General features: G+C 53.6%; 1 protein-coding gene across 1 annotated transcript; it reads right to left on the reverse strand.

Annotated features, from left to right (window-relative positions):
• Window positions 1-1305: 1305 nt before the first annotated feature.
• EVPL (envoplakin) lies at window positions 1306-25926 on the reverse strand. The gene is made up of 22 exons (XM_086624124.1): window positions 25853-25926; window positions 19415-19514; window positions 18759-18913; window positions 17963-18086; window positions 17191-17316; window positions 16842-16880; window positions 15921-16082; window positions 15214-15321; window positions 14470-14565; window positions 13919-14044; window positions 12840-12986; window positions 12540-12694; window positions 10957-11054; window positions 9921-10102; window positions 8993-9171; window positions 8311-8449; window positions 7544-7737; window positions 6883-7033; window positions 6220-6303; window positions 6024-6134; window positions 5318-5410; window positions 1306-4755 (listed from the first exon to the last, which is right to left on the reverse strand). Exons 1-22 carry the CDS (start codon window positions 25924-25926, stop codon window positions 1306-1308), a joined length of 6093 nt encoding a protein of 2030 aa, XP_086480250.1.
• Window positions 25927-26714: the final 788 nt, after the last annotated feature.

The raw sequence follows: 26714 nt of genomic DNA on the forward strand, positions 1-26714 counted from the left end.
ACCAGGCTATGGTGCCTCTGCTGGGGGAAGGAAGGGGAGAAAACCTCTACCCTTATGGATTATTTTGGATGTGCTGGAGTTCCCAAACAGCATCAGCTAAAAGAGCTCTCGGGAGAGGGGGGAAAAGCAGCTCATGTCAATAGAAAGTCATTTTTCTCATCCCAAAAAGCCAGGGGATGCTCCACAGAGGGGTAGATGCAGGGGAGAACATTTGGGAGATGAGACTTGCACGTTTCAGCAAGGGCTGAGCAGTGGCAGCTACACAGAGGAGTGAAAGCTCACCTAAAGAAATAGCAAATGCAGATTTTCCAGTACTGCTGGGCGGATCCTGCAGCCAAGGCCAAGGGCTGTAGAAAGCAGTTTCACATCACAGTTGACCACAAGCATCACCAGTCTGCTGTTGAAGGTCATCCCTTCCCTTGCAACACATCTGCCTCTGTTTAGGTACAGGACAAGCCCCCGAAATCATCTGCTTCAGTAGGGTTTGGATTTGCTTGGGGCTTGGCTTCCTCTGCCAGCAGCTCAGTGAAGCGTCCCAAGTCATTGTGCAGCCACCACCGTCACTGGTCTGCAGCCCAAGAGGCACCAGGGACAGGCAGCTGGAGAGGACAGGGGACTGCTCCATTCGGTAGCTGCCTGCACTTGGATCAAATGCAACATGGAACGGCATCCTTTGGTGACCAAGTCCCTCTTTCAGAGGTGTCCAATTGCCCAGGGAGCAAAGTCCCGTTGGTTGTCAGTTTTAAAGACAAATATAACAAATTCTTTAAAAATACGGACTTGCGTGCAGAAAGAAATTTAGGGGGTTCAGTGCTGTGAGATCAGAGGGAGCAAGAGTCTGCAAACCCTTTGTAGATCGGGCTGCAAGGCACAGGATTGCACGGGGGGAGGACTAGCCATGCCCTCAGCCGACAGAGACGACACAGCCACGGAGACACACTTTCTACGTTTATTGCATGCAGAAGAACGACCCAACTGGAAAACCCTCTGGCTCTCCCCCATTCTGGACATAACCACGTTTAACCTACTGCCAGCGGAGCTCTCGCAGTCAACCCCCCTTTGCTGTCACAGCAGCACCCTGGGGACTGCGGGGACCGCTGTGTGCCCGGCCCTTACACACTCATGGTCACACTTTCTTCCTCACATGGCCAAGCTGCGTTGGGAAGCAGGTAGCTAAGACAGAAGAGTATGCAGACCTAAATGCTAGACGCTCCGTCCCCGTGATCGCTGCTGCCTCCGTGGGGAGAGGTGTTTTGAAGGGATGAACTCCTGAAGGAACCACGTCTAGTACATGCCTGAATCCATTCAATGCCTGAACCGGGAGAGCTTGGGGGAACGGCTTGCCTGGTGGTACCGCTGATACCCCTCCGACGCGGCTGGGAGCAGCAGGAGGCTGCTCAGTGAATCCTTCTGGCAGAGGGCCATGGCCTCCTTGTAATTTATCTTCTCTTTAGTGACAGGGTCAATGAGATCTTTCTCATAGTTGGACTCATCCTGGAGCCTGTTGGCCAAGTCAGCTGTTATCATCCCTGTCTGGGCAGCTTCCAGCACGGGGATGCGACCAGTTTTCTTAGGATCGATGAGCCCTCCAGTTAGATGCTGGACCTCCAGGTAGGGGAAAGCACTGTCCTTGGTCATCCATCCCTTCTGAACTGCTTCCCCCACAGACAGCCTTCGCTTGGTCACTGGGTCCTCAATCCCTGTGAAAGCTTTCTGGGCATTGAGCAGCCTCTGCATGTAGGTCCTGTCGATTAGGCCCCTCTCGATTGCTTTGTGGACAGAGAACCGGTCCCTAGAAATGAGGTCTATGATGCCTCCTGTGGCAGCCTGGGCTTCCAGGAGCTTCTGAGCTGTCATGGGATCAAGCAGCTTCTTCGCAACAGCAGTCTTGATGTTGTACTTGGTGTCGGTGGTGGTATCATACACCCCAGCGATGGGGGATGTGTCATCACAAAAGCCTTTCTGCGAGGGTGGGGGGAAGAAGTTTTGGGTTTGGTGGGTGGTGGGTGATGAAAGTGGGGATTTGGAGATGATGGAGCCAATAGAGAGGGATAGAGGAGGCTTGGATTCCCCAGCCACCAGCAAGGCGAATTCAGAGATGGGAATCTTGCCATCCCGATACAGCTGGTACTCTTCCTTTGTGATCCTCCTCAGCCTTAGCGCATCATCGATGGAATACTGCTTCCCACTTTTCTTGTCAAGGAGAACAGAGACTTCTCCATTTGGGCCCAGGGTGGTGACCTCCTCCCAGTCACACTCCAGTTCTTGCAGCTGGATGTACTGTCCTCTGTCTATGATACCTCTCTTATAGGCCTCATAAGGGGACATATCCTTCCCTGTCTCAGGGTCCAAGATAGAGATCTTGGTGGAGAGGTTCGTCTCTCTCATCTGGGTCTCGTGATTGATTTCTTCCCGGTTGACCCTTGACTGGAGATCTCGAATGACCCTCTCCTTGTTATAGATCTGGTCCTTCTCCCTGAGGATGTCTGCCTCCAGCAGGGAAAACTCGTGTTCCAGCTGCTTCTTCTTCTGCCTGTCATTCTCAGTCCGTTGGTTGAGCAGTTTGGACTCCTCCCGAAGGAAGAGGACTTTCTGCTGCTTCTGCCTCTCCAGTTCCCGCAGTTCACTCTCCAAGTTGGCCCTCTCCTGGATGGCCAGATTCCTGGCTTTCTGCAGCTCTGTCTCTTCACGAGCCCATGTCCTCTTCATGCCTTCAGCTCTCTCGATCTTCTCCCTGAGCCGCCGTACCTCCTCTTCTGCCTTTTGCTTGGCTCCTCTCTCTCTGTTCAGCAGCTCCCAGATGCGTGCACGTTCACTCTCCAATGCTCTGTCCTTTTCCACTCGAATCACCTCCTTGTAGATGGTCTTCTCCTGGGATTTTGTTTTCTGTAGGACATCAACTTGCATCTGCAGGTTCTTGCATTCTCTCTGCAAGTTTAGCACCTCCATCTTCTCACGGTCCAGCTCCAAGCGCAGGTTGCTGGCAGACTGTTCGAGGACTGGATCCTTCTCCAACTTGACCACTTCTTCCATAATGATCTTTTCTTGCACTGGGGCTGGGCTTTCCTCCAGCTCCTTTATTCTCAATGTAATTTGTCTCATCTCCTTCTCCAATGCAAGCCTCTTGCTTCGATCCTCCTGGAAGTTGAGCAACTTCTCTTGCTCTTCCACCAGCGCACGAACCTGTTGCACGTCACGTTCCAGACGACGCCTGTTGCTCACCTCCTCATCCAGGCTCCGGCTCAGCCTGTTGTGCTCATCTCGGAGCTTTGGATCCTTTTGAGTCAGTATCACCTCTTGAACAACTACCTTTTCCTCTGGCTTTCGCCTCTCCAGTAGCATGTATTTATTCTGCAAGTCATAGATTGCATCCTCTGCAGCTCTCCTCTTTTGAGACATGTTACGCACCTCTTGACGGAGGCGATCAGCTTCTTTTTCCAAGAGTGGATCATTCTCATATCGGATGACTTCCTTGTTGACCAGCTTGGTTTCCACCTTGGATCTCTCCCTCTTCCATTCATCCCTTTCACCCTGAAGCCTAATGAGCTGCTCTTGGGTCCTGCCATTGGTGTTCACTAGTTCATTGAGCTGTTGTTTCAGTCTATCAATTTCTCTAAGAATCTCTGGACTCTTTTCATGTTTCACCACCTCCTCTATAACCTCCTTAAGCTCCACCACTGGTTTCTGTGACCTGAGGACATTGAGCTCTGCTAAGGCCTCTTCCACTTCACTGTCAATCTTTGTTCTTTTCAGAGTAACTTCCTGCAGCTCCCTTTTCAGGTGTGCAATTTGCCGCTCCGTTTCAGGATCCACCAGGAAAATCTCATTGACCCTCTCTTTAATCTCTACCCTTGGTTTTTGCTTCTCTGCGATACTGTACTGGCTCTGCAGCTCTCCCAGCTCACCTGTAAGCATCAAGTTCTTGCTCCTCTCTTCTTCAATCAGAGTTTTAAGCTTGGAAGACTCTCTCAATAACTCTGGGTCCTGCTCTACCTGCTTCACCTCCTTGACAATAATTTTGGGTTCTGCTGTTTCAATTAGTCTTTCCACCTCCTCAATCTTGTTCTTCACCTTCACTATTGCTTCTTCTGCAGACTTCCTCTTGAAGGATTCCTCATCAATTTGTATCTGCAGGGTCCTAACAGACTTCAGCATTTCTGGGTTTTTCTCCAGTTTGATCAACTCCTTCACCACCACTTTCTCTCGGATGTTGGGCTGCTTTCGCTCCAGCATGTGGAGCTCTCTCTTAAGCTGCTCAAGTTCAGAAGCAGCAGCCAAGCTTTCCTCCTGAAGATGTTTGATCTCCTGACGAAGACTGGTTGCTTGACTATCCAGGCTTGGATCTTTCTCAATTTTTGTGATCTCCTTGGTGAGGAGCTGGGCAGGAATGACCTTCTTCTCACTCTCCATCTGGGCAAGATTCCGGCTCATCACTTCAATGTCTTCTTGCAGGCTCTGTCTCTTTTTGCCTTCCTCTTCAATCTGCTGTGCCATCTTAGACAGGCTGCTCTCCACTTGTGGGTCTCTGTAATATTCTATCACCTCCTTTTCTTCCACTCTTTCAACGGGCTTCTGAGTCTTCAACATCAGCAGCTTGTTTCTGTGTTCCTCCAGGTCTTCTTCAGTCTTCACCACTTTCCTTCTTTCCTCCTCCAGCTGCAATTTCAACCCCTCAGATTCCCTGCTTGTTGTGCCTTTGTTTTCAGATTGCTGGGTTTGCTCACGTACAACCTCAATGTCCTCATGAACTTCCTTCTGCAAGGGAAAACAAAAAAAGAATTAAAAAACCAAACAGCAGGGAAACCAAGTTTCCCAACCAGACTCTTTGAATCTGGTGCAGAGGCCCTCTCCATCATAAGGCACAGTAGGAGACAGAACAGGTACAGAAACCCCAGGGAGCCTCCAAATAAGGCTGTTTGTAAATGGCAAACGAGGACACATTCCCACCCTCTCAAGCAACTGACTTGGTGTGTCTTCCCCTTGTTATGGAGGAGCAGCAGCAGCACACAAAGGTGCTTTGTGCTACCTTGTTGTACCTGCAGCTGAGGGAGGGTAACATGGCCAGACCCCACTGTGCAGCTGGTTATGGGACTGAGCACCTCAGTTTTATCTCTTGTCCTTCCTGAGCACACTGAAAGCTGTTCAAACCAGAGACCTTTCCTACAGGTGAAGCAAGCCGTAGGAAGGCATAGAAGTCCTATTGTCCTATTGCTTTGAAGTGGCTCCAGAAGGTTGTAAGCACTAAATGGCAAGATGGGGGTACTCTAGATTGGGGGTTGAAATATCTTTCCAAAGCTGTCAGCAATCTGCTGTGTACCTTCTCAACGATCTTCTTGGCAAACTCCAACCGGCTGAGCTGCTGTTTATTTTCTGCTGCCAGCTCCATGTAGAGCTTGGTTACATCATTTTCCTGAAAAAGAAACAGTGGTGAGAGCTTGTCCCCCCAACCCTGACACAGCCCTGTTGGATGGCACACTCTCCCACCCCTCCTTTCACCTGGATGCACTTTGTGTACTGGACTATTCCAGGGATTAGTGTCTTCATATCTGACTTGCTAGAGAGACTAGAGTCTAAGGACTCATGCAGGAGGTCCTGTCCCCTTTATTTGAATGCCTGTTAGCCTACACAGGGTCCAGACTTCCAAATTCACCTTGGGCCACACGTGGATGGCAGTCGGCAAATAGCCCACAGTGATGCAGGAGCACTGGGGTGTCATCGAGAAGAGCACATAGGAGCACTGGCTCAGTCCTGTCCCCACACACCTACGCTGTTAAGGTTTATGTTCACACACAATATGGTAAGGAGGCATCATCAGCAATCTCAACCAAAGGTACCAGACGCACCCTTAATTCTGGATCTTGTGTGCTGCTTTGCCTCACAGAGAGATCCCTGATGACACTTGTCCTTGGGATTAGGACCATGATCAGCTCTGGCTGTAAGAGTGGATTAAGGCCTTGCAGAGGACATGAGGCTTGGGTCAGGAGCTAGACAATGGTTTCCATGCCTTCATCTTAACATTTTACCTGGGCCTGGATGCTTTCTTGCAGGGGGGTCACACGCAGCCTCTTTGCAGCAAAGTCGGTCAGGGTAGGGTCCAGAGAAGAGCTGTATTTGCCTGCTTGGAGTTCATAGTCCTGTTCAGAGCAGAAATGGAAGAATCAGTTGGGATCTCTGGGGTGAGACACAAAGGGAGTGCTACATGGGAAAACCCAGCCGTACATTGAGAGTGGACTGCACGTTCCGGGATAGTCTGACCACTGCGTTCTTCTCCGGCTCCTTGCTTTTGATCTCCTCCACCAGCCTCTGCAGGAGACACACACGATGTTAAGGACAGGTTGAAATACAGCAACCCAGTAATACTCCTGCAGCCAAGAGCAGCAGCTCAGTCTAGTACTGGAGGGAATGGTGGGAACAGGAAGATATTTAAGAAGAGTCTCCAGGGCTTTAGAGGATCTCAGCAGCACTTTCACTTGCCCAGGACCTGCCACACTGATTTATCATGTATGAGATCAATAGCAGTCAATACAGAGACCTCCACATCTCGTCATCTGAGCTAGTCAGCTTAAGATCTGTTCAAGGAGAGAAAGATGCAGGACCCAGATGCACCATCTCAGCCCAAGTTGCAAACTTTCAAGATCTGGGTGTGTCCTCTCCATGGAGAAGACATCAACCTGGATGTGACTAGCACAGGTGAGGACACCAGCGCTCTAGATGAACACAGTGGGGCAAGATACGTCATCTGTGGGCTGCAATCCGTTGTCTCCTTCTAGTTCATTCACTGTGGCAGGTGGAAGGCACAACTAGGAGCTGGTTGGAACTATTTTGCATACTGCTCACAAGCAAATTCCCCATCCCTGTAACAATGCTTGCCCTGGAACACACCTTCTGTGCCTGCATCTTATAATTGATCTGGCTTGGCCCGTCGGTGGTCTTCACTTGGTGCTTGGGTAGGTTGTTCATCCAGAACATCAGGTTCTCATTGGAGTTTTGGAACTGCTGGTAAGTGAGGCTGATGTTTCTGAGGGTCTTCTCCCTGCACAGCACAAAGGTGAAGAGAAACATTAAGGGGAAGGGCTAAGATTCGCGTGCAAGTTCCTAAAAAGACACTATGGTGAAAATGTCACCACAACAAACACCAAGATAACAAAAATAAGTGGGTGACAACTGGTCTCTCAGCAGAGAGCACAACTCTGTGCACATTAGGTTTGCTACTGCAGCATGAACACAGCATGGCAGATGAGAGAAGGAAGAAGGCAGGCATCAGGCAGAAATGCCTGGGAGAAGCACCAGGGTCTCTGGGTAGGTCACCAGGTCAGGCAGAGGCCAGCAGTCAGCTACCTAAGACTGCCTTCTCATAGCTATCTGGGAGCTCAAAGCCTGTGCTGTGCACAGGAAGGTGGCAACGACACAGCAGGACAGATCTGGTCCTCACTATTGCACAATAGTCATCAGAATCAGGGTCCTGCAGTGATGAACTCTTGGGACTGACTAATGCTGGTCCATGTTAGCTAAGAGGAGCAGAGTTGATGCCATCATTCCTCACCGCTGATCCAGCTGGTCCGCAACGGCATGGTAGCGATCATTGAGGAGCTGCACCTCCCGCTTCTGCCGGGGCAGGTCAGGGCAGTACTCCTGGAAGTTGTTCTGCACGGCGCTGCAGCTGTGCTCAGCATCCTTGAGCCCCCGGTTCAGCTTCAACACACAGTCCTCTTGGGCCACCAGGTCCCGCTTCATCTTCTGCAGGTGAGCAAGATACCTCCAGGTCAGCACCAGTGGATGCATCAACCAGAAATACTCTCCTTAACACTGTTAATAACTGCTCTGCACCTGGGGGCTAGTCAGGGTCTCCAAGATAGACACGGAAGAGATGGAGCAGGGGGACTTATTCAGTAAAGAAGGTGGGAAGCAAGGTGGGTTGGATGGTGCATGGAGCAGAAGGCAGATGTTTTGTGGAAGGCAAAAAAGGGTCACTGTGAGTCAAGGGTGAGAGCTAATGATGGGGCAGGGAGAATGGGAGCAGGAAAGAATAGGGATGGGTGTGTGGCAGAGCAACAGAGGGTGGATGCTAAGAGGTTCTTTGTATATTTTAGGGACCCCAAAGGCACCCTGGGAGGGACAGAGCTTTCTGCTAGGTCGTGAGTGCAAGTCAGCCTGCAACACCAACATAAAGCCTTCAAGGAACAAGTCCTTAGAAAGGCTTCATCGCTGGTGCCTCAGAGTGCTCAAATAAGCAAAGTCCACCTGTCCCCACCATCACTACCTGAGCTCAGACATCTCCCTTCCCTAACACAGCACCTGATGTTCCCCTACCTGCAGATCGTTGGCTCGATCCTGCAGCGCATTGGGGGACGCAGGAATGATGCTATCCTGAGCCAGCTTGGCCTCAAACGTGCTGATGATCTTGTCTGCGTTCTCAATCTGAGTCTCCAAGTTCAGGGCAGCCTTAGCCCTGGGAAGGGAGAAACAACAGGACAAGGTTAGCTACAGAAGACCCCATTCTTCTCCTTTTCTCTCTGATTTTGCCTGTGTTGGGGTTTAACCCAGTCTGCAACTAAACACCACATGGCTGCTCACTCACCCTCCTCCCCCCAGCCCTTGGGGAAGGGGGAAAAGAATTAAATCTTATTGTCTAAGCTTATTTAACATCGGAGCTTCTACAGCAAGGCAGAGAACAAGCAATATGCTCTCACTACACTGTCCTGCTGCCCAGAAATCAGATGTGTTGCATTTCACTGCACACAGCTTAGCTGGGACACACACCCATCGTGGCGGACTTTTCACAGTGAGGGGATCTGACCACAGATTCCATACAGGAAGTCCTTCAGAGGTGCCTTTGATGATGGATGGAAGGTTTCCAACCTGCCCTGGGCTAGATAGACCTCAACCAATGCCCACGTAGACCAAACACATTTTCTCTCATGCTTTTGTATTGATGCCTCTGTGCAAGGACTTCTACCCCTCACCCCCATCAGGCCTTGCCATCACCACTCACTTCTCGTTGTACAGGCTGGAGAGCATATTGACATCGTTGTATTTGCTCCTGAGGGCGTTCAATGAGACAGGGAGCTGGGAAGCCGAGGTGCTGGTGGGCTTCTTAGAAAGGTAGGTCTCACACTCCTTCTGCAAGGCATCCTTGGCTGCCCCCAGGTTCTCCAGTTTCTTTGTTGTTTCCTGGCACATCAGATGGGAGCAGAGTCACCGAACACAGTCATAACAGTGCTGTTGCGAAAACGTGTCTCCCTCAGGGGCGGATTTGGCTGTGGGGCTGAGGGTGCGGTAGCCCTCTCATAAGGTGCTGGCCCTTGGGGCACGGTCCCATCCAGACTACGGCTGTCTGGCATCGGCAGGGTGTGGGAAAGAGATCAAAACAGACAAAGATGGAAGAAACCTACCTGCCTGAGTCCATCCTTCTGCCAGGGCCAGATAAATACCCACAGATGAAGATGTAACAAGCTGAACTACTACAGACCCGGACCTTATCCCAGAGAAAAGGAGGGGGGTCCAGGGTGCTGCCTCTTTTCCTGTCCCACTCACATCTACCAGTCTGTACTCCCCATCAGGTGAACCAGAGCTGATCCTTGGATTAATTCCCTCTATATTCTTATCTTTTATGCTACAGAGTTGAGAGTGAAGGGCGACAGCATCCCCACAACACGGCTGAGGATTCCTCAAAACTGGCATCTGGTCCAATGCTCCGAAACGAATGGACCATTTTGCTACAGAGCTGAGCCACGGGAAGTACCTCCATTTCTCTAGGGTTTGGCTTAACCAGCCTGAAACCCTTCCGACTGCTGCACAGGCTTCTCCTTCGAAGCACCAGCTGTCGTCTCCTGTGTAATTCCTACATCAGTTCTGTTTTGGGCCAAGGACACAGCGCTACCAAACTCATCCTGCTCCAACCCACCCACAGCAGCACCCACCTTCTGGTGTTTGATCCTCCTGGCAAGGTCATCTGTGGGGTCGCTGTAGTTCACTGGAGACCTCACTCGGTTCAAGACCTCCTTCTCTACCTGAACCAGGTCCTTGCCAACACGATCCAGGCTACTGAGAAGCTGGTCAGCTTGGGGATCATCCTGGACTGCAGGGAGGGTCTCGGACAGAGCTGCAGCAAGACACAGCTTAGGTTAATTCCCATTTCTCATCTGCCATCCCAGGCTTGGTGCACGGCCCTTTCCCCGAGCTCTCCCATACATGGTCCCTAAAGCTCCATCTCCCTCCCATGACAGCCCTGCTGCAAAGCTCTGCCCTTTGTGTTTTGCAGCTCTGAAGGACAACGGCTTCTCCTGAGCATGGGGCTTTGATGCAACCATTAATGGGTCAGTTAACATTTCTAATTCACAGAGCATCGTGTGCACGTGTGTGCCTACCCATGGCAAAAGCTTAGGAAAAGGATTTTAGCTGTGCCCCAGCCAGGCAGAGCTCAAGTCCAAAGGAAGGACAGACACATCCATGTGATGCTACACAGACACATCCTTGCTCAGCTTCTCTGGAAGCTTTTGAACTACAGCTGTGGGAGTAACACAGCTAGCCAGGGGTCGGGATTCAGCCATGGCTGCCTGCTTAATCCACAGCCTCCAGCCAGGGAAGAGAACTGCGAGGGACCCAGATCTCAAAGAAGGTTTAATTAAGGCTTAATGGAGAGGATGGAGAGGCACATCCACCTGCAACTCTAAATACTCTGCAACTGTTGATGGAGCTGGAGGTCCATCTCAGAGGCTTGAGAAGGCCAAGAAAGATTTTAAGTGAATTGCCCGAGACACGCAGTGAGTCCTTGGCAGTGCCAGGAGTCCGGTTATCCCATCGGCTGCTCTTTCCCATAGCGCAGATGACATCCTCACGCCCACCCACAGGCACCTCTGCCTGCCCGGACACCTGCTCTGCTTCTAGCCAGCTTTGGGAACTCTGCAAAGGAGGTGCAAGGGCTCGCTTTGGAGAAGGCATCACCAGCTGCCGTACCTCGCTGGCTGGGCTGAACCTGCTCCTTGTGGCTGCGTCTCAGGGTGCTCTGAACCGCTGCCTGCTTCTGCTTCACCGTGTTCAGCTCCCCTTCCAGCCTGCGGGCAGAGAGGAGCATCGTCAGCCGGCAGGATGGGAAGGTGCCCGCGCAGAGCCCAGCCCGGGACCTGCTTTGTACCTCTGCCAGGGCAGGTATTCCCACAGGCAGGGGCAGGCTGGGAGCCTGCAGCCTGCTGCAGCGCAGAGATGTCCCTTAGGGGCGGGGGACAGCAGCAAGAGCAGCCAGTTGGTGAGAACAGTTGATTTCTCCCAACGGAGGCAGTGTTTCCAACTCTCAGCAGAAGCTATCAAAGCTGGATATTTATGTCATATCGCTGCAGTGATTTGCAGCTTCACAGGAAGCGAGTACAAGTAGCTGCTTCTGTGGCTGCTGCGCTAGAACTGCCAACTCTCATTTATATGGCTGGTTCCCTTCCAATGAAACTAGAGCTGGGACCAGCAGGAGCTGGAAGGACTAAAATACCAAAACCTCTGGGTGAGAAAAGACTGATGGAAACAGGAGGAGCAGCCTTTGAAGGACCAGACTAGCTCACATCCCTGCTATGGAGTGCTCCAACTAACCACCACGCTCTAAAACCAGCAAGTCCCAGCTTGCCTGGCTGTTGCCAGACCAGGGTTGTCCCTCTGCAGCACCAGGGCATCAATACACGCAGAGGGACCGAACGGTGGAGTAGGCTGGGAAAGACAGACAAATATTTTGCTTGAAGGAAGGCAAGTAAGTACCAGGAAATGAAACAAGTTGTCAGATGTGGCCTGAAAAGAAAGAAAGTTTTCTAGGCAACACCTGCAAAGCTGTTATCCAGGAGGATGTTGCAAACTTCTCCTTTTCTGTTCTGAAACACACATGAAACCCATAAATCCAAAGGATTCACTGATGTGGGAGGTGTGAAGAGGGACACGCACTCAGGAAGAGCAACACAACGAAGCAATCGTGCCCGTGTGACTGGGGAACCAAACTCCCGTCATGGACATGCCCTAGTACCTCTGGATCTGGGCTGTGGGCCTTTCCAAGCACCCGGGGACATGATTAAAAAGGTAATGCCAAAGCCACCTGCACTCCCACCCCATCCTGCAGGAACCACAGGACCCGAATGAGCAACCAGGCAGTAGACTACACGGTTGTTCAAGAAACATTTCTCAGACTCAAGCTGGGGCTGGCTGAGAGGAGATACCACAGATAACACCATCCTGTTTGGCAAGTCCCAAGCTCCAGACTGATTCTGCAATGAATTTAGTCAAACCTATGCAAGTCACATGGCTGGGTGAAGAAATCAAGCCTGACTGCCAGAAAACTCTTTGACAGCAAGGTCCGTGCAGCACGCAGTGCTGTCGAGGAACGGCAGGAACATGGGCAAGATACTTGGGTGCAAGGAACAATCCCTCTCCAGATGGTATTTCGTACTAGACAGCCAAGTGGGCTGTTCCCAGCTGCCCTTTCTCTGCAGTGGAGGCAGGCAGGCTGGCTACTACCTAAGAGCAAGTCTGAATGGCTCTCTGGGTCAGGCTCTTCACTGCAGACTCACCCATTGACCTTGTCTATGGACTCAGGGTCTGGTGGAGGGATGGAGAAGCAAGCAGAAGGTGCCTCCTGGACCACACCAGTGCTGCTCTGCACCACCCACATCTCCGGGTTGCTGTTGTCCTTCAGAGTGTACTTGTCACCTCTCGTCAGCTGCACCTGGGACAAAGACACAAAACCCAGTGAAAGGCTTGGCTTTCAGGCACCAGGCCAGTTCCTCCCACCACAGAGCCAAGATCTGGATCAGCCAAAGAAGGATCCAGTTGCCTGACTTGTCTAAGGGTTCTGCTAGTTAAACTCTTACCTCCCCAGCATCCCAGTCACAGAGGGTGTCCAAGGTGAGGGTCTGGGAGGGACGCATCCTGCGCAGTTTCAGTGGGCTGATCTCTTTGCTCCTTCTCTTCAGGTCAGTGATACTCTTCTCCACCTGCTTCACCGCCTTCTCCTCATTCTAGACAAAACAGGGAACACAGTGGTTGTGATCAGGCTTGGAGGAGAAGGAAGGGGGGGAGGGTCACACTACAGTGGGTATGCTGGGGCCAGTTGTCCATCCTTGTGTGGTCGTTGCTGGGGCAGAGTCAGAAGTGTCTCCATTCTTGACCCCTCCATGTCCCTTTCTCCCCCTTTCATTACCAACGCTCTCCTCAGTTTCCTTCGCTCACAGCAGATCTGCCCTTGAAGGCACAGCCTGAGTTAACCTTAGGTGATCCCACACTGTCATACTAAATCCCCTGGAGAAGTTTTTCTCCTCGGAAGAGGAACAGAGACCTGCCAAGTGGTGGCCACATTCCAGTGTCAGAAGGTACCGAGATCCTGGCACTTCTTGAGAGCAAAAAGCATTGCACACATGGGAAGATACCGCGTTGAACGTGTCCCCTCCCTCTCTCCCAGGCAAACCTTCCTTTTCTATCTGCACCTCACACCCCTGAGGTCAGAATTCTTTATTCCCTCCCTTGCCCTTGGCTTGTGAGAGTGCTGAGGAAATGGGAGGACCTTTCCCCGCTGCCTGGATGCCAGCACCTCACGCTCTCTGCAGGCCCTCTAATCCAACTGTTTCATCTTTAGGACAACATGCAGCTCATCCCTGTGCTTCTCCTTTACTCTGATGGTGACCTGGGGCCTGTCTGTGTCTCACCGATGGGGACCAGCACCTTTCCAGGGGTCACTGCTGCGCAGGGTGGACTTTCTGGAGATACATGGACTCGGCATCCAGAGCACAGTATTGCCATGTCCTTCCCCCTCCGTAGCACTGAGCTGGGATGAGTTGTCCTGGTAGGGTCGTTTACCCACCTCTTCCCTTTCCCCGCTGTTGTTTATGGGGGAGGTTGTAATGTTTGCTCTGCCCCTTAGGTCTGGCAGTACCACCAGCCCTGAAGACCTCACCTCCAGCTGAAGCAGCAGATCTGACACCACCCCAGGGCTGTCTTTGTTGAACTTGCTGTATTTGGTGTCCAGGTCGGAGTTCATCTTCTTCAGGGAGCGGCTCACAGTCTCAGTGTCGTCCTGGAACTGGACGTATGGGCAGGAAAACAGTCAGGGATGGGAGGACATCACTGTTTCCAAGTCCAGCTCACAATACCCTACAGACCACCCTCAGCGTGTGTGCTTGGACAAGGACTCTTCATCGTCTGAGCCACAGGCAAATAATCCAGATCAACAGACATGTCCCGGGTAAGGACAGGCATGTCCCTGCCCCTCTTCTCCAGGCTGGCACACCCACCGATGCCTGCAACAGGGCTCATCAGACAAGCTGAGGGCCAGTCCTTCACCACAGCACTAAAGGACTGTGTTTTGAGTGGTATTTCCCCAAAATACCCTGACTAGGTGCAAGCAAAAGATCTCCCATCCTCATTCCTTTGCTAGCCCTGTTTCCAGAGCCCAGCCTGCCCACCCTGGCCTGACCCACGGCGCCTGTTCTGCTCGTTGCTTTTTACCTTCTTATAGCTCTCCACGCTTTTCAGTTGACTCTCCTGGCAAATGCAGAGATTCAGGAAATTCTGCCACTCGTTCTTCAAGGCTTCCTGGTGAGCCTGTGGTGGGACAGAGCACAACTCAGTGAGCTCCAGCCTGTCCTACCTCCCTCACCACCTTTCTCCAGAAGTCTCAGAGATCAGACGAAGGGTAAAGACCACTGTTGAGCAGAGGCAAAGCTATTCCCAGGCATTGCCTGATGCTCAGCCTGAGCAATCATACCACTCCACAAGGACCTGGCTCATGCAGAGCAGCCACCATTTCTCAAGGGGTCTCAGCTTCAGTGGTGTGGGTGGCTGTGAGCCCACCTTGGCTTGCCACTGCATCTGCAGGATTGGAAATACAACCTTGGAGGTTGGGAGCTGTTTTCATCTGGGAGAGGTCATGCTGTGTCATAGATGGAGTTTCACAGCAGCATGAACATGGCTGCATTGACCACACTGGTCCCAGCACACAGATGTTAGCCACCATCTCCTGGAGATTTCTGAAGCGGTGAAGACCCTGCTCTGCCCCCAGCCTCCCCACAGGGCTGGAGCAGCCAGAAAGATGCTGCAGTACAGTTGGCACAGTGTGACAGCAAAGAATAACACGGCAGCTCTACAGAAGAGGTGAAGAGGTCTCTTCCAGCCTGTCTCCTGGCTCTTGATCCACTAATTATGGATCTCTCATTCTCTTACAGGGTTTGGGAGGAGAGCTCCTTTCCCTACCTGGATAGTTTTGACAGCTGGGTGCTTTAGCTCAATCATCCTATCCCCATCATCCTGGAGATGGTTCACAAACTCCTCCTGGCTGAGCAGCTCACTGGACTTGAAGTCCTGAAGGAGAAGAGAAACTTCATGACAGAGGGAGCACAGAGTGGTCTCCTGGGGCACCAAACCCCATGTAGCAGAGAAAAGGCTCCCAAAGCATAGACATCCTTGTTTGTTTGTTTTTTAAAAAAGAAGGGGCTAGGCAAAGCTAAAACAAATGAGACACGCTCGGGCCTCACAGAGCATCAGAGTATTCGTTCAAAGAGCATTTTCCTAAGCAATTATCCCTCTTCTTCCTGGTCCCAGCACGTAGCAGTCACTGGGTGTTGTACTTTAGACGTTGAGGTTGACATGACGCTGAGCCCTTCCCTCCCCTCTGACCGTGGACAGCCTCACCGACAGCTCTCTAATGTATGGTCCCATGTGCCAGCTCAGGGGACAGGAGAGGACACACAGAGTGGCTCATCCTTAACTCCAGCATGGGCCCAGTGTGTCTCTTCTGCCTCTGTTTCTGTGCCCAGCACTATCGAACTGCCCTGGGAATGCACCAGGCTCAGGGCTGGTGGTGGATGTCTGGGAGCTTGGGATCCACCCTGCAAATCTTCCACGCTGGGCTTGGCCAGCCGCCAACGGCCAGGACGCACTGCCATCCCCCAAAAGCTCACCTCGTACTCCCGACGCACGCTCTGGACGTCCATCATTTGGTCGCTCCAGTCCTGTTTCAGGATCCTGGTCTGCTGGTCCGTCAGGTAGCCCAGCTCCTTGGTGCAGCCCTGGAGGTGGTGGTACAGGCTGCCCAGGCTCTGCCCTCGCCAGATGGAGGCTTTCTGCTCGTGCACACAGGAGAGAGACAGCGTTGGTGCTCAGCCTGAGGAGCCCCTTTCCCCTCCTCCTCCTCCTCCCCAGGACCCTGCTTGTGTTGCACATTCACCAGGAGATTCCCAGAGACCTTGGTGAGACATCTGCCACCGCTTGCTCTTATCTGATGGGGCTGCCGTTCCCTTTCCCTCCTTCACAGACAGGATATGTTTGTCTAACCAGAATCTCAGGTGCGGGCTGGTGCCTCGGGCAGTCTGAGAGCTGGCCCAGCTCTGCTGGGTTTCTCACTAATGCCGTTCTTCGGCATTAACCTTTATGGGCTCAGCTGGCTAAACCCAGGACCATCTTCCTGGCCACCACCTTTGGTGTGGCTGCTCCTTTCCTCTCTGGAGCCCTTATTAGGGATGGGCTCAAGCCTCAGCATTTGCAATCCTGATTTGGAACAGCCCGTGGGCCAGGACACGGTTTCCTGCTGCCACATCCGTAACCCCTGCGCTCACGGACACATAGGCAGCTCCAGATCAATGATCCATGGAGAGGAGAGACACAGATTTCACCCACAGCAGTCCCCTGAGGGTAGTGAGTGTGCTCTCAATTTACACCCGTTCCAAAGTGGAGGAGAAATGGGGGAAGAAAACGAGAGACACTACTTCACTGTGCAAGACCAGAGATAGCTCCTGCCCTGAGCTGGGCATTCCCTGTCCATCGGGGAAGGTGTTACTCTCATGTATGACCCCATCTGTCCAGAAAATCACCGAGAAGCTTACCAACAAGTCCTTGTACTGGCTCTTTAAATCTGCCACGTCCTGGGTTACAACATGGCCAAGACCAAGAGGAAAAAAAAAGAGAGAAAAAAGACATTACCAAAACACCATCGGTGGTAGATGCTGATGAGCTGATTTATGGAAGATGCTTTAGAAACCATTCAGGAACCCCTCCCTGGCCCCTGCATGGCTTGATCTGCCCAAGCTCAAGTGTCCCCATGCCCTCTGCAGAACAGGGATGGGTATCCACTGTGAGGAGGAACAGATGGGACACGCAGCCAGACTGCGAGCAGAGCCCACGGGGTCCTGACCAAAGTCAACAGGAGCACGGAGAGGACGGAGGGTGCCTTACCCCGGAGCGGAGGTTCTTGATCTGGAGGCCATAAGCTTCAATCTCCTTCTGGAGGATGTTGTGCTCAGCTATTTGCTTTTCCAGCTCTGACATGCCGGGGCCGTATTGTCCTGCGTCGACTTGTTTCTGTGTAAAAGGAGTTAGGCAGAAACTAAAGCAAAAGACTTTAATTCAGGGAGAAACCTCAGTGAGTGCTGGCAGGGCATGGAAAGATCTGGTATGTGATACCAGTCCAGGAGGAAGGGACGAAACCTTGTTTTTGTTTACCACGATTGCTGTTGGTTGCCGTTTCCCCAGCCGTACAAAGGGGCAAAGATAACCAGGTCATATAACCCTGGTGTACAAACCTAAGCTGAACCAGCCACCCTTCCCATGGCGACATGCACTGGATGCACATAGTTACCATCCAGCTTTCAAGGGAACCCAAGTTGACTCCAAACTGGGCAATCCATGTATTCAAGACCCTGCAGCGTGAAACCCTAGAATGTAGGGCTGTATAGTCCTTGAAGACATCACCATCTCCATCCTTTCACCCCAGCAGGTCACCTCTGCCAGATCCCCCTTCTCTTAATCTGAAGGGGTTAATCAAGAGGGTCCTCCAGATGGTGTAAAGAAGTGGGAAGAGAGTCCTTCTAGCCAGAGTTACTTCCACCACCCTGACGTCCCTGCAGGATGCTGAGCACACAATGACTGGCAGAGCCCTACAGGCAATAGCGGACATCATCTGGCCTTGTAGGAGTTGGGAAATACATCTAAAACCAGCTGCTGTTACCATCTTTTGGTCCAGAATCTTGGCCCAGTCAACCCGGGGCCCCACATCAGGGATGTTCAGTTGTTCGTAGAGGGCCCGGTACTCTGCACACAGCTGTGTCACGCGGTCATGGAGCTGCTGGATGCTGCCAAGGAGAAAAGGCACATGTCTCTGTGTCAGTTTGGAAAGGGAACACCAAGGTGGGGTTTGTGGAGCCCAGATTTTTACTCGTAAGAGTAAAACTTTGTTGTCCCTTTGTGACACTGGCCTCCTTCAGCAGTGGAGGCATTTGTCCTGGTGCTCTCCATCTCCAGGGTTGTCTCAGGAATTAAAACCCAGTAGGAAGCTGCAAGATCAGGGCTGTCTCTTCCCAGCTAGGAAACAACTTCTCCCTCCTGATTTCCACCTAGAAGGGCTGGAGAGTGAAGGGAAGCAAAGCGCCAGAGGCCAGCTGAAGCTCTTCTCCCATTTGAACACCCACCTCTGCTTGCCTGAACGAAAGGCGTTCATTTTAAGAAAGGCAGAGGAAAAGGGGATTTGCCCTGGGAGCAGAGCCATGTTTTAGCTCTGCATTTTTCTGGTACCTTTTACAAGGGCTCACAAACAAGACTGGGCGATCGCTCTGGCAGCCACTCGACGCACCACTATCTTTACAGGATGTTGGTGGAAGCCCTGGTTTTAAGGCTAAAGTCTACAGGAAGAAGGGTGAAACTCTGCCTCTCCTGGCAATTGCTGGAGCTCAGTGTAGGTCCTAGTGGGGTTCCCAGCTGCTTGGTGCCCCCATCACACCAGTTGTCCCTCCCCACCCCACACTCACTCTTTCTCTATCTCAGTAGCCTGAGGGTGTTTCAGCCGCTTGGCACGGTCCACATCCAGAAAGAGGTCCTTCAGTAGGGTCTCCGCTTCCTTCAGATTCCTGGCGTTCTCTAGCTGGAACTCGAAAGCCTTGTTCTTCTGGTGATTGCTGGAGTCCTGGAGACCAGGGAAGACACAAACAAAAAGCCTGGCTGGACCACACAGACCTTACAAAGCTCTCCTTGGCCAACGCAGAGGGGCCTGGATGCTCAACACACTGACCACAGAGGAACCCTGGTGCGAGGATGAAGCTGGGGAGCATCTGCCCAGCCAAGCTGCCAACTTCGGCATCTCTCCCACCCAGGGGACTGGTGTGGGTCAGGCTGGCTGCCTGCCTCTGGGGTTGCTGGGAGCACAGCGCTGTGCTGCTGTAGGTCAGACAGCCTTGGCTGCAGGAAGCATGAGGCACTGAGCAGAAAGCACAGAGGCTGGAATTTGGGAGGCCCTGGAATGCAGCCCCAGGGGCTGGGAGGCTCAGCGGGGTGCTCTGTTCCTCCCCAGCCTCGAGTCAGCCCCCAAACCTGCACCAGCAAGCTGATGCACAGTGCAGACACCTGACCTGCTATCATAGTCACTGCATTTCTAGGCAAAGCCTTTCACCTTCCCACCACAACTCACCTGCTTGAGCCTGGACTGCGTCTCCAGGATGTCCTTCTCCACCTGGTCAGCATTTGTCTGCATGCGGGAGATGAGCACAGCCAGCTCATTTGTTGAGGACCTGAGAGAGGGAGCAGCAAAGCAGATGGGTGGATGAAGGCAATTCTCACCCTCTTCATTGCTTCCCAGGACCTGACACAGGTGTAGTTCTTCAGGCCTTTCCCCCATGTCCTCCTGATCTCCAAAGAAAGAGTTTAAGCTGTGGCCAAGGGCATGGATGCTTACAAGTGGTGGATGCCTGGCTGTTGCCTTCAGCCAAGTGAAAGCAAGAGGTGGTGTGTTCAGAGTGAGCAGGAGGTGGCTTTTTGTGCACCACACAGCTCATCTGCACAACTCCTTGCCACAGGACACCACAGATGCTCAAAAGCTCATGTGGATTCAAAAAGCATTGGAAGGAAAAAAAAAAAAAGAGGGGAAAAAAAATTGCTGTAGGACTCTCAAATGCACTGACACCACGTCTAGGTTGGGAAGACTCAAAGCCACAGATGGCTGGAGGCCAGGAGAGCACCCTGCAGAGGCAGCACAACATGCTTGCCCTGTTTGGAGGCGCTTCCCTGGGTATCTGCCCTTGGCTGCTGGTAGAGGTGGGCAAGATGGCCCTTCACCCTGGCCCAGAACTCCCTTCCTGTGGTCTTGTTTCATGCAAAGTGCTCTGCGGTTCAGGTGCTGGAGAGCCCAGTGCCACACCAGGACCAGGCAGCAGTGGGCGAGGACTTGCTACGCAGAGTACAAGTCCCTCCAGGCACTGCGTGGGCTGTTGCAGTCGTGCTGCTTGCTGGGCTTGGGGACAAATTTCTCAAGGCCATAGCGCGACTACAGCCCTCCTCGCTCCAGTGAAGATCCACTGGACGTCCCCATCAGACCATATTGTCTCTCACCTCAGTGCCATCACATTAGCGACAGGTACCATCGTGGCCCATATTTTGTTACCGTTATTGTGATTGAGCACCCAAAGCCCTGCCGAAACAGCTGGACCCAGAGCCCACCACAAGGCACGGGGTGGTTCCTGCAGCTGCAGCCCCAAAGCTCCCCGTGGACAAGGAAGCACAAGCCTCAATGCCACCTTTGTCCTCATGTCCTGTGGCTTCTAATAGCATCTTCCCCTGGGGACGGTGCCGGCCCTACCCTCGAAGCAGGGCAAGTGCAGCGCTGCCAGGATGTGGGTGAGCAGAGGTGGAAGGGTGGGGACCGATAGCATTGTCCAGGGCCTGGAGCCCTTGGGTGGCTGTTGAGGGGACAAAGTTCAGCAGAGGCTCAGCTCAGTTACCTGCTCACTCTGGGGTCCGAGACCAGCAGGGAAAAGTTTGAGCAGTGACAATGGGACATTGAACAGGGTCAGTTGGTAGAACCTGCCCCGTGCCTTTGGCGGAGGAGGAAGGTAGGAGAAAGGTGCTGTCCTGCAGCAGAGCCACCCGCATCTGCCCTCCAGCCACGTGGTCTCCTTCCTAGCCCCTGAATCCAGCAAAGGACAGGGGGAAGCAGTTCCCTTAATGGCTCTGTCGTCGCTCCAGCAATTCCATGGTTCACACCAAAGTCTAGAGGTGTTCATTTATTACAGCCCCAAGTGACTGCAAAGTGCCAGGGAGTGTTACAACGGTCACTCCAAGCCAAGCACCGGAATGCCGCAGATGGAGCTCGTGTTTTGAGTCAGCCCAGCCCATGCTGACCGTTGCCGAGCCTGCGTAACTCCGGAGGAGGTGCAGCCCCAGAGCTCCTGCTCACAGCACCCTCCTGTCCCCTTGCTCCTGCTCCTCCTTTGGTTTTGATTTCCCAAGAGGGCTGCGGGGGCCTGCGACACAGCAGCTCCCAGCTGCCTCGTGGGGGCCTTTGGGTTGGCAGCATCTCCTAGCCATGCCTCAGCTTCCCTGCTTGCAAAGTGCACCTCAGAGAAGTAAACGGGGAACCACTGCATTCTGGCAGCGCCCTCTTCTACAGGGTCTAATTCCAGGGATCACAGAGCCAGAGAGCTCAAGCAGGACATTCATCTTCATCATCACGCCCTCTGGTTGCCCAGAGAAGTTGTGGCTGCCCCATCCCTGGAAGTGTTCAAGGCCAGGTTGGATGAGGCTTTGAGCAACCTGATCTAGTGGAAGGTGTCCCTGCCCATGGCAGGGGGGTTGGAACGAGATGACCTTGAAGGTCCCTTCCAACCCAAACCATTCTATGGTTCTATGATCATCATCATCAAAGCCTTGAAGTCTGCTGCAACCTGCCTTTAATATGCTGTTAAACATCCCTCCCACCCCTTCTGTGCCCCATGGATGGCTTCCCTGGGGTAAGCTGCAGCACTCAGGGAGACAAAGGGTGGTCCCTGTGAGCCTGAGCCTGCAGCAGGCTGGAAGCCCTAGGAGGTCCCCCCTCCCCAGGAGGTTACACAATCTCCCACTCATCCCCGACACGCCTGGAATGAGGTGGTGTCCCATGAGCAAATACTTGAGCACCACCCAAATTTCCTGCCCAGGCTCTCTGCACAGGGAGGAGAGGGTGAGTCAAGGGCTGGCCGCCTTCCCAGGGGATGGACGCCTCTCCCCATATGCGGGGAGAGCACCAGCCACCCGACAGCTCAGGCTGAATTCAGCTCCTGCCTGGGAAGAGCCTGAATGGGGTGCCCAGTTTGAGCCCCGTTGTGATGTGACCACAGATACCTCTGTGCAGCTCCAAGAGGGAAGCAGTGAGGATCCAGCCTTCCCAGGGAAGGCAGATTTCCAATAAAACCCTGCTTATTCCTGGTGGCACCCCCTTCCTGGCTGAAGGAAACTCTGGGACACCCCATCTCTTGGCTCACAAGGCTGGATACACGAATCAGCTTCATTTAGGCCAAGCCACAACAAAACCATGGAGTGAAAAGCCCTCAACAACCTCATGGTTGCAGAGGCTCAGCCGTGCCCACCCCCAGCCTGCGCTGCCTTGGCACTGCCTGCGGTTAGAAACCAGGACGCTGTTGGAAACACCCTGATCTTCAGGAAGACGTGATGGTTCCTGGAGAACATCGTTTCAGGAGCAGAAGGGGTCTCTCCCCTTTGTGTCCTGGAGTGCAGAGACAGGAGGTCTCCCTGCCAGCCAAGGGAGGAAGCCTGGCAGAGGAGGAGACTGAGACCCTGTAGCCAGCAGCCAGGCTGGAAGGGGCTCTCCAGCCCTGCAAGCAGCCGAATCACTTCAAGGTCTGCAAGAGTAGTCTGGATGCTTGAGGAGCCCTGAAGCCAGGTCCTGGGAGGAGAGGGGTGTCCGCATGCTGTCCTGAGGACCAGAGTAAGGCCTGATACACAAGTGGAGAAGCCAGCTGTCCTCAGCTTGAGCCTCCCACCCTTGCCGTGCTCCTCAATCAAGGTGGGAGCAATGTTGAGGAACCCACTTGGTCCATGCATGCTTAGAGAAGTGCCCAAACCACCACAGACCCTCCTATCGCAATCACGGACCATGCTGAGAGGAGTGCAACCTTCTCCTGTCCATGCCAACTCCCATCCACATGGCCTGCGGTGACATGGATGCATCACCACCCTTCCTCGGGGTTGTCTCTCCTGTCCCATCCCCACTGCCCCCAGGAGAAGCCCTCGCTGAATGGGAGCTGAACACAGCCGGGCTCCAAGTCTCAGGGTGAAGATGCTGACACTTAGGCTGCAGAGAGGCAGCCTGGCATCGGGTGGGATACAAGGAGCCACAGTCTTGCCCGTGCTGACATTGGGCATCCATCCCTCGGCCTCCCGGGGCTCGGGTCCGACTCCGCTCATGGTGCACGTGTACAGCTGCAGCCCCAAGCTGGCCACGGGCAAGGCTGGGCAGAGCTCCTCCTGCTCCAGCACCAGGGCAGAGCTCCTCCCTAGGGCTACCTCATGCCTAGAAGACGCAGAGCACTATTATTATCATTATTAATTGGTTCATTTCTCGTTCCACTTTCTGCCTCCTGGACAGTCCAACTGCACGCAAGGGCCTGTGTCTCTCAGCAGGAGCAGGACTGTCCCCTGCTCCCGGCCACTCCTGCCACAGCACGTTTGGGCAGGACCGCAGCACCCACCCCTTTCAGTCCCCGACCCGCTCCGTCCCTTCCTTCCAGGGGACTTTGCTTTCTGGCCGCAAGGGAGACCCAAAGCTGGGTCTGTTCTCCCCAACACTCCGAAGTCCAGGCACGCTCTGATCCACCAGCCTGAGCCACTCACACCATGCCACCGACAATCCCCCACCAGCACTGGGTTAGTCCCCTGAGCCCGTGCCTGTGCCCCAGGGACCACACTGCTCTAAACTGATCAGGGAGAAGCAGAGGGAGGTGGTGGCAGAAGCAGCAATCCCAGGAGACCATTAAACCTGGAGATGACTTGCCATCCACCTCCAAAACCACCCACGGCCTTTTGTCAAGATCGCACCCGGGCAGCCAGTCCAGCCAGATCTGATTCAATTCCACCTTCTCAGGAGTCTTCCCTTCCAGCCCCGCACTGTGCCTCCTCCCAGAGCAAGGCACAGCAAGGATGCTCCTTGGGGATAAACCTGCACTTCTTACCACCCGCCTGGGATGCATCCCCCAAGCGCAGACCTGGGATATGGATGCTCAACACCACGGTTCCTAGGACCACAATGAGGTACCTCTCTAGGGGTCCGTGCCAGGATGGGCACCCACTCCATGCCCTGGAGGCATGGAACCTCAACTGCTGCTGATGTTCTGGCCTCAGGGCCACCAGGAGCAGCTATGGGCCACCAACATTTTCTCAGGGCCATCTGCAGAGCGTGTGCTGGCAGCTGGTCCTGAGAGAACTCATTCGCCTTCATTTTCTCAGCTAATACGGGCGCTGACCGAGCCCCGGGCCATGGCCAAACCAATTAGTCTTTGTCTGATGGTTGGTGCCTTCTGAAACAAGCACAACTAGCTCAGTAACCGCCGTGCTTCTGGCTCCAGCCTTCATCCTGCACAGGGAAGAGATGTGAGGTCTCGCCGGGATGCCATGCGACTCCAGTTATCCCGGAGAAGCTGGCCCAAACCCTCCCGCAGCACCGCGGGGGCTGCAGCGAGCTGCCCCAGGAAGCCTCACGTGAAATCCCCAGCCTGGGTTTGGAAGGTAGCACAGGCTGGAGAGGTGCACAGGTTGCATTAGCAAGGCTAAAAACAGAGGCTGACGCAGCTCCAGGGCTTCTGGGGAGGTGTCTCCCTGCAGTCAGGACCCGACAAAGGCTTGACGTTCAGAGAGGCCCCAAATCTGCTTGAGAGGAGTTTGGGAGCGCTCAGCTCCTCTGAGGCAGAAGCTTCCCAGAGCAGGGCAGAGGGTCAGCTCCCCATGTCCACTCTGGGAAACCTTGTCCTTCACCGGAGTGCCCCTGTCCCAGGTGCCGTTGCCCAGCCCGGCAGCACCGGGCCACCACCCTCCTCGGTGGCTGTTTGCCGACAGTGGGTTTGGCCCCTGTAAACGGCGCAGCTGGGTGCCAGCACCGCGCTGTGTCCACCCAGGTGTCTGCACGCACGCCGTCCCAGGCTGCGGCTGCTGGTGGCCCAGGTGATGGACCAGCACCCCCTTCTCCCTGCAGGTCCCCTCCTCTGCTAAACAAACCCCTTTGCGATTTGCTCAGCCTCTAACGCTGGCTGGGGATGGGGATTCCAGCGGAATCAGCCCATTCACACTAGGAAACGCAAAACTGCCGAGGGAAGGTGGAAAATAACCCTGAGTTCGCAGCTGCCGCTGACGGGCAGGATGGGTGCTCCCTCTGCAGCAGCACCCCCTCCCAGAGGACATGCGGCTCCCAGGGAAGCATCCTGGCCCCATCACAAATCTCGGTCCCCAGCACTTAGGAAATGTCTTCAGAGCAGGACATGGCTGTCAGATCCCTTTGGTGCTGCCTTATGTAGGCTTGAAAGAGGCAACCTCAGCTACTTGACCTGCAGAGACCCAGCCCGTCACCAGGAGGGATTAGAGCAGCCACCAGCCAACCCACTCCTCATCCATCTTCACCACCTGAGCAGCATCAAGCTGAGCATCCTTCTCCAGGGACCCCAGGTCGCAGGGCAGCATCACGCCAATCTCACACAACCAGCAAGTCCTGAGATCTCAAATCCAGGCCGGTATCTGCTTCACCATCAAGCAGATCTTGCTCCACCCAAGCAAAGAGGCTGCGTTTATTCTCCCAAATCCTACCTGCCCAAAAGGGGCTTTGCACCACCCTGCTCCATTAACACAGGCAGGCACTGCACATCCCAGGGGCTGCACGGATACTTCCGGGCTAGAACACAAAGCCCACCAAAGACAGGACAATAGCTGGGGCAGCATGTTTTGGCATCAGCTCCCAGCAAGCCCCAACTTTCTGGCTGCTCCACAAAGAGGGATGGTTCTTAGGGTGGCTTAGGAGGCATTGAGCGCTCTTCCCTCATCTTCCCCTGGGGTCCACAGGACAGCTTAGAGAGAGGAGAAGAGTCACACTTACTTGCTAGGCTTGACAGGGGAACCTCTGTTGGGGGAACTTCTTCTTGGGGAGCCTTTGCCCACTCCCTTGAACATGTTGGTGAGGTCCCAGCTGGTATCCCAGAGTCTGCGAAGTCGTCGTGGGTGCTGGCTCCCTGCTCCGGTCTGTCGGGATGGAATGACAAGACTCAGCGAGGGAAGGTCGGCAGCGTGCTAAAGAGCAGTTTCTGGGAGGCTCCTCCCCAAACGCAGGTGAGCAGCAGCAGAGATGGAGGCACATATGAAAAAATGACTTGAAAAACCAGTTTAGGGTGGAAAGAGCAGAGCCCCAGAGGGAGAATGGGAGACCCCGCCCTGGCTTGGAGAGCGTTTTGGCACACACAGCCACAATCACGCAGCAGTTTCCCAGCGGAGGGGCAGAGAGCACAGCCTTGGCAGGGAGTACGAGTCTGGAAACGTGACTTAAAGGGAGTGCGCTGCGACTACTGAAGCATGTTTTAAAGCATCTTCTTGCATTAGCTGTTCAAAATGCAAGAAAAGCAACAGAAGCCCCACGGACGATGCCAACCAAGAGTTTTCCAAAGCAGCAGCTTTGGTTTGGGAACCACCAATTCACAGAATATGTTATTTTGCAGTTTGGTACAAGTTTGACCCAGGCTCAGCACAAGCTGGCCCCAGCTCCCAGCAGAACACCAAGGGCTCGTGGCAGAAGGAAGGTCAGCAGCTCTAGTACAGCATCACGGGAGCCCCAGCCAGCGGGATTCAGGCTGTGGGACTAACTCAGGTACCAAAGCCCCAAAGATCTGGGTCTGAGGTTCTACCTTGTCTACACAAGACCTTAGAGCAGGTTTTGTCTCTGAGCAGATCTTTTTTCCTATGGAGCA

The sequence above is a fragment of the Tauraco erythrolophus genome, chromosome 20 (assembly GCF_009769465.1).
Source record: "Tauraco erythrolophus isolate bTauEry1 chromosome 20, bTauEry1.pri, whole genome shotgun sequence".
Lineage (NCBI taxonomy): Eukaryota > Metazoa > Chordata > Aves > Musophagiformes > Musophagidae > Tauraco > Tauraco erythrolophus.